Source organism: Pelodiscus sinensis, chromosome 5 (genome assembly GCF_052426305.1).
Source record: "Pelodiscus sinensis isolate ZL-2025 chromosome 5, ASM5242630v1, whole genome shotgun sequence".
In the NCBI taxonomy this organism is placed as follows: domain Eukaryota; kingdom Metazoa; phylum Chordata; order Testudines; family Trionychidae; genus Pelodiscus; species Pelodiscus sinensis.
The window spans coordinates 39,322,701-39,335,123 of record NC_143056.1 but is presented as its reverse complement, the minus strand read 5'-3'; the positions used below and the strand labels follow the sequence as shown (position 1 = coordinate 39,335,123).

Genomic DNA, 12,423 nt, shown 5'->3' with positions numbered 1-12,423 from the left:
AAATAATTTATTTTTCACTGTTAGACTTATTTGAAAATGTGACATCTCCCTTTAGGCAATTATGGTACAGTAAAATATGGACTGTCCTTATAATGGAAAAACTTTCACACCAAGTATATATAGAAGAGAAGATCCAAAAAGAGGATAGGTATTTATAATTGTGGTCATCCTTTTTAGAGTATTCAGAGGAAGAGGACTCCTCAGCCAATCCAGCAAACCACAGAATCACAGGGTTGGATCTCAGAGGTCATCTAGTCAAACCCTCTGCTAAAATCAGGACCAATCCCAACTAAATCATCCCAGACAAGGCTTTGTCAAGCTGGGACTTAGAAACCTCTAGAGTTGGAGATTCCATCACCTCCCTAGGTAACCCATTCCAGCGCTTCACCACTCCCTTAGTGAAACAGTTTTTCCTAATATCCAAGCTAGACCACCCCCACTGCAACTTGAGATCATTGCTCCTCATTCTGTCATCTGCCACCACTGAGAACAGTCTCCCTTCGGAACCCCTCTTCAGTTAGTTAAAGGCTGCTATCAAATCCCCCCTCACTCTTCTCTTCTGTAGACTAAATTAGCCCTAATTTCTCAGCCTCTCCTCATGAGTAATGTGCTCTAGTCCCCTAATAATTCTGTTAGTTGTCTGAAGAAAGTCTTGTCTACCTCATCCACCTGACCTTGTGGTCTATAGCAGGCACCCACCAGTACATTACCCTTGTTGCTCCCACCTCTAACCTTAACCCAAAGACTCTCACAACAGGTTTTTATCTCATTTTATACTGGAGATCTGAGCAATCATACTGCTTTCTTACATACAGTGCAACTCCTCCAACTTTTCTCCCTGCCTGTCCTTCCTGAACAATTTATACCCTTCCACGACAGTGCTCCAGTCATGTGAGTCATCCCACCAAGTCTCTGTTATTCCAGTCATATCACAGTTCTTTGGCTATGCCAGGACTCCCAATTCTTCCTGCTTGTTTCCCAGGTTTCTTGCATTCGTGTACAGACACTTATGATAACTGAGTGCACAACTTTCTCAGTATGAATCGAGGTCCTCCTCTGTTGAATCTTCTTCCTTATATTTCTTCCCAGTATCCCACTCCCCACTTACCTCAGGGCTTAGGTCACCATCCCCCAAAAAACCTAATTTAAAGCCCTCCTCACGGGGTTTGCAAGCCTGCCTGTGAAGATGTAGTGGCCTGGCTTGTGGCACTTCTCACAGCTCCCATTGGTCAGGAAGGGTGAAATGCAGCCAACAGGAGTTGAGAATAGCCATACCCACAAATATGCAGGTAAATAAAGCTTCTGACAGCCTGCCAGGAACTAACCATGGGGAACCATGTCCCGCCCGCTGGCCACTTATTGCTCATCCTTGTTATAAGATATCACTGGAAAAGTTATAATCTGCTGAATATGTATATTATATTTGTGTGCACCTATTATTCCTGTATTTGAAGATAGAAATATGGAGTACAAACATTTGTTATTAAAGTAGTCTTGCTAAGTGAGGGCCATTAATGTAAACAATTAATTGTAAATGGAGTTTTTTTCCTGTAAACAAGGGAGGAAGGGCTATGTTTAGTTCTACCAAGACATGTGGACATGTCACCTGATGGTGGGACTCATCTTGGATGCCATACTTTTTCACTGAAAAGTGTGAAAAAGTTTAAATGGAATACAAAAGATTCCCACCTTTGGCAAAATCTACATAAAGGTGGGAAGTCAAACAACAGGGGCTTCTGGCTACCTCTGCTAACCACCCAAGATGACTTCTAGAAACATCTAAGACTGAACAGAGGGAAGCGTCCATGTTGGAGGAAACTGAAGGGTCTGGACAGGGTAGTGAGATGGCCAAAGGGCAGGTAGGTGGACTCAGTGGTATTTTAGCACAGCAAGTGACAGATATAAGGGGTCTCTGTAACCGAACCCATCACAGGACCTAGTTTACAAAGCCTTGGAATGAAAATAAATCGGAACACAGACACATATGATAAGTTAGCCAACACACCACCTAAATGAGTCAGTGTAGTGGGGTGCAACAGAGGCTATGAATCATAATTTCACACAGAAGTACCCCCTTTTCCCCAAATCCACTCTTCCACTGACATTGTGGGACAATAATGTTAGTGCTGGAAAGAGAAAAACAGTGTTGAAGTGCTTAACTTTTTCATCCTACAGCAAAGTGAAATTTACTGGCAGTGTCCTGTAATATTCCAGGACTCTGCTGCACTTACCAGGATCTAAAAGAGAAATTATTTCCTATAATATGGGAGCATCATTTTTAAATATATCTGTTCAAAGTGAAATACTAATAGTGTCTGAAATCCACATCTACCTTCACAGCAAAGGGATAAAAATCTACCTCTCTGTAATACTGCAAGCAGGCAGTTACTGTAGCTTAATGTAGGAAAACATTCAGAAAAGACAGAATTTTCAAGCATTTACATGATAACGACCACATACCTGGTATACTAATTAGGAAACACAACAGAACTCACTTTTAATAAATAATATTTTTTGTACTTCAGATTGTACCAAGTGACAAGCTTTCATACAGGGTTATATAGACATATAGAACTAGACATATGCCTGATCAAAAAGCCAGGATTTGAACTGAACCCTGAGTTGCAGATCTATATTATAGATCTGCAATCTACGGCAGACTGACTTGGAAGAAAGTATTCCATGTACTAACTCCTCACAACCATTTTCTACAGTATTTTGGTGTTTTTGGAGGTCTCTGTTCAAATACGACTCAGGACTGATACTACTTAGCTTGTAGGATCTGAAAAAGTTGTAGTACAGCTGAAATGTCCTTTTGATAGTACTTCTCTGGCTTAGAAAATGCACTCTTATTAAATATGTGAGCTTTCTTGGTATATTGGCTTGAGAAAATAAGCTTGGACATTTGTGGTCAGAAATATGGTTACACAAAAATGTCGTGATCTTACTCAACAGAGTAAGATTATGATGATTAGAGCTCCATGTCTGTCACAGAGGTTGTGGAAGTCACACATTCCTGATTTTCCATTACCTCTGCAGTGGCCAGTGAGGCTGACCCAAAATGCTGGAAGAGATCTGCACCCAGCTGTACCAGTCACCACTGGAATGGCCCCCATGGCTAGACATACCAGCTGCTGCTGCTTAGGCCGCCCCAAGTAGCAGCTAGTATGGCTGGCCCAGGGGACTACGTAGGCAGCCAGAGCAGCTGCTGCTCAGTGGTCCCCCGCAGCTGGTGCTGCTCCCCTCCTCCCCCCACCATTATCAGTATCCCTTCCTCACCACTAAGATTTAGTCTTGAGTATAAGTCATGGACAGATCACAGACTATGAATTTTGGTTTACTGACTGTGATTTTTACTAAAATCACCCATGATTAACTCATAGCCTTAATTATGATATTATAACTATTTATAATTTGAATGACTATACAGCCGCATCAAAGTTAGTGGCCTTTCTGTGCTAGGAACTCTATAAAAGCCATAGATAGAGACAGTGCCATCCTCAAATATCTTAAAATATAAAACCTGTGGCCCATCAGGTTTCTGTGTGTGGTCCGTGAGACATTTTTGTTTAATGTTGCTCATGCGCAGGGTTGCCAGATTCCACTGATTTTCGTATATGTAGTGTTTTCCTACTGGTACTACTGAAGTGACATACATGAAAACTAAGGGCATGTGAAGTAACGTACGTGCTGATTGTGGATAACAACCATTGACTTTGAGAACCCTTTGCATCCAATCAAAATGCAGCATTGCACACCCCACAAATGTTAGGTATGCAAGCAATTAGCAAACTATCTTATCCTGGGAGACCATTTTGGTTATGACAATCTTGAGGCCCACTGAGACAAAGGAAGGCTACTCATGTGGGACACTCACCAGCCTGGGTTGTACATCACTGATCTAAACAGACAAGGCAGACAAAGTGAAGAAGAAATTAAGTAGTGCTCTCCTCATTTTACCAATGGAGAACGGAATCAAACAGAGATTACATGGATTTGCCCACAATTACACAAGAGGTCTATGACAGAGCAGGGAGAGAAATCAGATCTTTTTAATCCTTATTTATTTCACTATATATTTTCTCTACATAGTTTACTGACTAAAAGCATTTTTCCCCTACCATTACTTATGGGTGGCTTTATTGACTCAACACAGCTACTGGAGAGTAAGTTCGGGTCTAATTGGGCAAGCATTTCACCAAAAGATTTATTAGTTCAATGTAAATATCAGGACCCTCAGTACTGATTATGATGATTATACAAGTCAAAAGAACTCAACTTCTTATCACAGGTTTAATTTTCAAAGCTGGTACATGAGTACCACCAAATTTATTTACTGGGTAGAAGCTCTTCAGAAAAGACCTTAAAAATGGAGGCTCTGTCTGTTCTATGTGGCCATTACCCAACTCATTTCACTTCTCTGAAAAGTCTGCCCAGGTGACTCCCTAAAATTCTCCCTGCACACCTTTTATGCAGAAGGGTTTGCTTCCCCACTCCAACACTGGCTATATTTCAGCGTTCATGTAAGTACAATAATCAGAATAAATGCTTTCCTATTGGTAATCTCACAGTGCTTCACAAATACTAATTGCCCAGACACTCCAACTCCTCTGTGAGTGTGAGGTATCATCAGCTCCATTTAACATGGAAGGAAAGTGAGGCATAGAGAGGTGCAATTTCTTGCCCAAAATCACATTGCCAGGATTAGAGCTCAGGAGTGTGATGCTGGACTCACTCACGCTGAGGTATATCGGAACTAGAGTTGGATAAAATATTCAGAGCAAATAGCCTATTCACTAAAAAATATAGTTTTGTTCAAATGGAAACTATTTGCAAATTTGATTTGAATTTGCCAAGTATGTTTGGGATTTACGGTGTCCTTCACAAAACTACAAAAGGAGGTGGTGTTTGTGGTGTTGATGGTACACCACCTCTCAATTTTTAGCTCAATGATTAGTACAGTCAGCTAGTGTCTCCAGGTCTGGTTCTCTCCTCCACCTGAGGCAGAGAAGGAACTTTAAATAGAGTAGCCCCAAGTTGCAGGAGACTGTGCTAACCATTAGATTATGGAATATTTTGGTATGGGTGTCTCACTCTCTCTCCCCAAAGGTATTCCACTTTTATAAACAAATTATAAAATACTATTAATTGCTACTATGAATGACAATAAATAGTCATTGGTCCAGAGGAAAAAATATGAGATTACTCTATAGCTCTGTGGTTAGGATACTCACCTAGGTTATAAAAGACCCAACTTCAAGCCCCTACTCCAATGTCTAGTTAATTATTAATTCAAGTGGAAGAACTTTTGACAGGAGAGCCTGAAAAAGACCAGAACGTCCCATAGTTCAGTGGCTAGAGTGCTCTCTTGAAATACATGAAACCCAAGTTTAAATTCCTCCAAGATGAGGTCTGAATCAGTCCCAAAGTCTCCTAACTCATAGTCTTATGCTTTAAAGACCAGTATATGGTGTCTTCAATACACATCATTTGTGAAGTGCTTGTGGATCTCTCAGTCTGAAAGATTATATATAAAAATAAATGCAAATTTATGTGCATTTTCACTTACAGATGTTTTAAACAATTCAGATTTAAAAGTTTGATTGACTTATTGGGTCTCCAATTTTCCTTTAGAAAATAACAACAGGTTTTCAGAACAGAATTTCCTAATTTTATGTGGCTGTCATGAATGTAAAAGAATTAAAGCACAGCAATTTAGCCACTAAGTCCCAAAAGATTTAATTGTAGGCATATCAGCCTTGACAGTCTCTCTCAAAACTATCTATAAGTCCCTATGAGTCAAGACAGCCATATATCTTTATTTGACAGCTATGCTGTAAAACAAAACAAAACAAAAAAAAACCAACCCCAAACACATGCTTTCTATGTATTAGGTGAGAAACAATGTCTAGAAACAATACAGGCAGATTTGCTGCAAACATCAGCAATTTTCACTCCTCTAAATCTGTTAGAAAGATATTTTAAAAACTGGTATAAATGGATTTGATTGCAGTGTTCAAAGTGATCTATTACTGATGATGGTTAAGTATGAAAGTCAGTATTATTATTATTTGAAATCCTGAAGTCCTTACACAAGCAAAATTCTTATTGAAATCATCAAGTAATTTAGTAAAATCTGAGGGAGGCCTCAACAGGAGTATTGTGTCCAGCTCTGGGCACCACATTTCAAGAAAGATGTGGAGAAATTGGAGAAGATCCAGAGAAGAGCAACAAAAATGATTAAAAGCCTAAAAAACATGACCTGTGAGGGAAGACTGAAAGAACTGGGCTTGTTTAGTTTACAAAAGAGAAGACTGAGAAGGGACATGATAGTGATTTTTAAGTGACTAAAAGAGTGTTATAAGGAGGAGGGAGAATAACTCTGATGACTGGACAAGAATCAGTGGGCTTAAATTGCAGCAAGAGAGGTTTAGGTTGGATATTAGGAAAAATTGCCTAACTATCAGGGTGGTTAAACACTAGAATAAATTGCCTAGAGAGGCCATGGACTCTCCATCCCTGGATATATTTCAGAGCAGGTTAGACAGAGACCTGTCAGGGATGATCTATTCTAGATGGTGCTTGGTCCTGCCATGAGGGCAGGGGACTGAACTCAATGACTTCTCAAGGTTGCTTCCAGTTCTAGTGTGCTATGATTCTATGATTTAACCCATTATTATTCTTACAGTACTTGTCAGCAGCACTGCTGCAGAATCTGTAGGATGTACTGTCTCTAAAAAAATTACAAGTAAGCTGCTTCATTCTAATTATTGACACAAATTATAATCACCAATAAAAAAAGCTATCACACTAACGTATTTTGAACAGATCAGTAAGGTCTATAGCAACAGCACTTAAAATAGTTTACTCAGTTGTCTTGGCTTGCCTAAACTGAAAGATTTATAATATAGTATTCCAGCATTTTTTATTGGTATAAGGCTAAACTAATTTCACGATTTTCAACTAATTTCCCAAGAGAAGGAAATAAAGCCCACTATTACTATGAGTTAAAATTGGGATACTGTAGTTTATATTTTATTGTATGTCCTCTAGATAATAGATTTCTTTTTGCACATCAGGAAGTTGTCAATTATTCAATTCAGAAATACTGAGAAGAAGTGAAAATTTTCTCACTCCAAATTCTTTGAAATCTTCCAAAAGGCTCAGCTTCTCAGGAACAGACTCTAAATGGTCCAAGGCCACTCGAGTACTCTGAAGAATAGAGCACAAGAAAAACAAAGAGTTATAAACATTTTTATAAATGTTCTCATCCATATTTTTCAATTTGAAACAACACATGCATGTACCATTAAACTACTCAGTTAAAAATAATGGTTCCTTACAACTAAAAATGACAACAATAATGCAATTGTCAACAAATTGTACTCTTATCCATGAGCACTCAAAGAATTGTCATCAGTTTCTTGACTGCAGTGATTCTTATTCACAATGGATATCATTTATAATTTTTAATATCATCATCACCACTACCATCACCACCACTGCCTTTAGGAGCCATGGACCCAGATCCCACTGTATTAGATGCTGTACAAACAGAAAAAGAAAAGTCCTGGCCCAGAGACATTAAAGAAGGATTTTAAGGCACGAGACAATAGATGAATATTGACAAATGAGGGAATGCAAAGAAACATGGTATTGACCAGCAAGATAGGCTCTGGTCTCAGGTTCCCAAATTCCAACTGCTGAATAATTGTACAGGTTTTTTATAGACATCTTAGCAAAGGAGAGTTTTAAAGGAGGGTTTTGAAGGAAGATATTGAAGTAATTCTACAGAGGTTTACAGGAAGATCCTGTTAAGCACAAGATGTCACATGGAGAAATCATGAAAGATCTTATTTAACAAGCCTGCAATGGAGACTGGTATCATAGACCAAATGAGGTGAGAGTCAATTTTTTAATAGTGAATGAGAGATGATAGGCAGGCCAGGGATGTGTCTTGAAAATGGAAACAATTAGCTTGCTTGATGTGTCAGAGGAGGAAGGCAGCAGAGGGAAACAAAGAGAACAGTGATGAGGTTAAAACAACATGCTAAGAAAATGATCTCTGTAGAGGCATTCTGATTGGGTATGAGCAGGACAATAAAAGGACCTTGCAGTGACTGAGATATGAGATAAGAATTTGGATGACAGTGTTAACTTTGTGTAGCTCTTAAGGGCTCCGGGGGTGCAGCTTTAGAAAACAAAATGTCCTAGAAATGAACTACATTGCTTAGGGATGCACATTTTTAGTGGAAATTTGAGAAATCCCCTTACAATTGGCTGACTTCACCACCTGCCCACCTCCTGGAGAACAGCAGTAAATCAGACTTGGTTAAAATCAGGCAGAGCTCTCTGCCCTTCCCCTCAAAAGCCTGAGCTTGTTCTTCCCTCGCCTCTGCTGAAAACAACTGGATGGCTCTTCTGCTCCTATCCTCTCCTTCCCTGAAGTTTTTTAATGAATATAGTTTAGATTGCATACTGTGTATTATTTTCTTTGTAATTTGCATTGTTCTGCTTGCTACCTCTTTGTCTACTTAAAATGCACCTTTTCATAGTTAACAAACATATTTCTGGTTTAAAAAACAGCCCAGTTTATGTAATTTCTAATGGGGGAGTGGGTGCATTAGGCTATGCATACCTTCCTTCACATTGAGAAAGGAGGTGAATGTCATATAATTTTGGGTTTGAACCTCAAGGGGGCATAAACATCTGGGTGCTGTAATAAATTCCTTACACTGAATCCTCCCAGAGATAATTTTGGTGTTTATATCTGTTGCTGGTCCTGGCCTTGTCTATGTATTTTGCTAGAGGAGATTTGAGAGCCTGGCTCAGAAAGAGCAAGTAAAAGGGGTCCCAAGCTGGTAGAGAAGGTGGACTCAGTGGTATCTTAAGTACCTCAGTTGGCAGCCCATGGGTCCCAAACTGTCATAGCACTAGCATAGTGATATTAAGAATAACCATAAGAACCTGCAATTTCCTTGCATTGTAATTATAGGAGTGAAGTGGATTTAACAAAAATATTAATTTGTAAATCTGCAACAGAAGTATGTGTGTATGAGCAACCGTCCCCCCAAAGAGGAATGAACCACAGTCAATTTTCATAAATAGAAACATTTACAGTTAAGAATTATCCAAAGAATGTGTGTATAAATACTAAACACTTTATATTAGAAATATATCTACTAAAGATTTTAGGAAGTTTTGGGTAGTGAATCAATAGCAAGTTAGCTGTGGAGAATTTCATACCTATGCCAATGGTACAAATCCAACCGATAGCAAGTTGAGCACAACTGAAAATAAGTGGGAGGTAAGATTCAGGGAAAGTATGTGATTAACTTACATGGTGCATGCACTAATACTGAGCATCTCCTCAGCATTCCTATTGACCAAGTTCCTCTAGAGCTGTACAAAGGCTATTCTTCTATTACCAAAAGGCACCTAGAAGCAACATCCTTTTTTTTCTTTTTTTTAGTGAATAAGACATAGGAGGCCTCACTGGCACATCTTGGTATAAATTACAGTCCTCTGCATCCCACTCTGTTAATCTAGTTCCTAATATACAAACAACCATGAACCTTATTGCTGCTTCTACAAGCTGAAATACAAACTAAAACTAAGCAAAAACACACAAATCTCACAAAATTAATTAGTCAAATGACATGCTCTGAAATCTGTTCAAATTAGCTCAAGACCTTCAAATAAAGAACTTTTACTGATCGTCCTGGAGAGTTCAACTCATCAGACAGCAAGACCATCCTTACTAGGTCCAAGACCAAATTTTAGAGAGTGACAAGGATACCTTTAATTTTAACAGAGTACAAGAGGGAAACAAGTGGATAGCTGTAAGCAAGGACATTACATGTTTAGTGCAGTCTGCCCCAGAAGGCTACAATCTGTATCAAATAAACGGTTACCCAAAACATTAAGGAAGCAACATAACGAATTAAAAAATGTTCCATGGTCAGTATTAGAGCAGGAAATATACACCTCTTTGGCCAGAGACTTAATGTGGCTTTACAAGTCTTCTTTATTCCCCAAAGAAAATCAATCTCTATCAGACTCCCTTTTTAGATGGAGTAAATATAGCAAAGTGTGCAGTTCTTAACAACGTCGCTAGAGTCAAACCTCAATCATCTAAACAGATAAAAGAGTCTATAATGACAAAAGAGTAATGGAACAGATACTCCAATGTCACTCCAGAAAACTATTTTTATTTGCCTGAAATAGTGCCAAGAGGAATCCCCATTCTGCTAAGAGTGAGATGGGCAATAATTTTTAATGGGGGGGGCCACCCCAAAATTTTGGTAAGTGGTCAAGACCTGCATTTTATGGAGGAAGTGTGGGGTGTAGAAGGGAGCTTGGGATAGAGCACCAGGGTGTGGAGTCAGAGAGAGTTTGGATAAAGGAGAGGGTTATGGATGCAGGAGAGGATTCTGGCTTGGGGGAAGGGTGTAGAAGGGAGTGCAGTGTCTGGGAGGGAGTTGTGACCTGGAGGAGGTGGGGATACAGAGTGTTTGGATGGTGAGCTGTGGTTTGTGGTGGGGATGGGAGGGTTGGTGATCTGGGGCAAGAAGTTGGGGGGAGAGTGGAAGTGGAATGTCAGAGGCAGCCTCTGGCTGGGAGGTGTTTACTTAGGCAGCTCCCAGCCAGCAGCCCAGCATGAACCTGAGACAGGCTCCATGCCTGTCTGCCTAGCCAGCTGTTCCATGTGGCTCTGCGCCAGCACATAAAGGGGGAGTGAGGGAGGAAGGAGGATTCACTTGCTGCTCCCGCCTCCAGCAAAATGTATCAGTGCCCATTAGCTGAAAACTGGCCAATGGGAGCTAAGAGATTTTGCTAGGGGGTGGGGACAGAGTGTGAAGCCTCTCCATCTCTCCCTAGTGTGCAGAGCATGGAGAGCCAGCCTTAAAGTAGCAGATGCTGTGTAATAAGGGTGCCAATGAGGTGGCCATGGGCCAGAACTGATCCACAAGCCACCTTTTTCCCATCCACGTGCTAAAGCATGTACACCTGAAACAAAAAACCAGTTCCTGTCCCAGAGAATTAAAAACCTCAGTAATACCATACCTTATGGTAATGTGAAGATGAAAACATCAAAAATTTAAGTTTCTGAACAGTATAGATAAACAGATTAAACAAAGCAGTAATCTAAAGCAAGAGTCAGGAATCTAAGGCCTAGGGGCCGATGCAGTCCCTGGTTTGCCTGGATCCAGTCCCTGGGGCTCAGGACTCCCCACCTCTCTAGCACTGGGGAGCTGGTGCTAACCTTCTAGCCCTTGCTGATTGGATGGAGCACACAAAAGCTTACTCACTTGTGACTTGTGTGTGGCTCTCAGTGGATTTTTCTGTGGGTCAGCACCCCCCAAACCAAAAAAAGTTTCCCCATCCCTGTACTAAAGGAAAGCAGGCCTGTCTCATCTTTTTGAAAAAATTGTTTCTCTTTGTGAAACTGCAAATAATAAATAAAAAAAAGCTGTGGTGCGTGATCCAAAACTTGCATAAGAAATTAGTTTCTTGGTCTAATAACAGTCCCAAATTTACAAAAGTATTAGTTTTTGCTCAGTTAAAAAAATCTGGAAGTAAATCCAGGATGTTCATCTCCCCAGGTCACATAAAGCATGTTAGCAACCGCCCTCCCTCAAGAAAACAAGGTGTCTTCTGCTGACTCTTTGTGAATTGGTGTCAGCAAAATGGGGGATCAGCAACTATAATCTATATACCTCACAGACTACAGTGACAGATTGTGCCACATACTCTCAAAGAAACTGAGGAACCACCTATTCAGTATCCTATACAATGAACAGAAGAAAATCAAGATGGAGCTCTCAACACTAGAATGTTTCATAAAAAACTAAGCTTCCACACAAACTTCTTTGTGTCTGGAGTTCACAAAAAACAAAGCCACTTACAATGCTCACTTCATTTCCTTACAGAAGAAAAAGGACAATAAATTATCTAAACTCCTACATGCCTCAGGGTTCAACAACTTTGGAACTCTCAATTCACCTGACAACATTGTCAATGTATCCAACCACACTTTTAGCTTGGCAAAGAGTCCCTTCTATCTCAGGAGATTTGTTCTTATCAGCCTCTTGTAACTATTTGAACCATCTCTCTCTCTCTCTCTCTCTCTCTTTTTTCTTTCTCCTTCCTTTTTTCTCTTTTCCCTCCCCCTCCACCCCTTATTTATTTTTGGATCTGGACTTCTAATACTCCAGTCATCTGAAGAAATGGGTTACGCCCACGAAAGCACATGATACCATCTACATGTTTTGTTAGTCTTTAAGGTGCTACTAGTCTATTTGTTGTTTTTTAAGTTTTTCTTATCTCAGGGACTCTCTTTCTGCCCCACCATTCCCATACATGACTCAGTTCTGTGGTGACCTGGAAGCCTATTTTCTCTGCCTGTCAAAAGGAGTATTT

At 40.0% G+C, this 12,423-nt stretch overlaps 1 protein-coding gene across 7 annotated transcripts in view; it reads right to left on the bottom strand.

Annotated features, from left to right (window-relative positions):
* CEP128 (centrosomal protein 128) overlaps window positions 1-12,423 on the bottom strand; it is a 393,105-nt gene that overhangs the window by 32,025 nt on the left and 348,657 nt on the right. For all 7 annotated transcript variants that reach the window (XM_089778396.1, XM_025181171.3, XM_089778400.1 and 4 more), the window contains one exon: window positions 7,135-7,212. In XM_089778396.1, coding sequence (XP_089634522.1) covers window positions 7,135-7,212 — 78 coding nt within the window. The remainder of the gene's footprint in view (window positions 1-7,134; window positions 7,213-12,423) is intronic.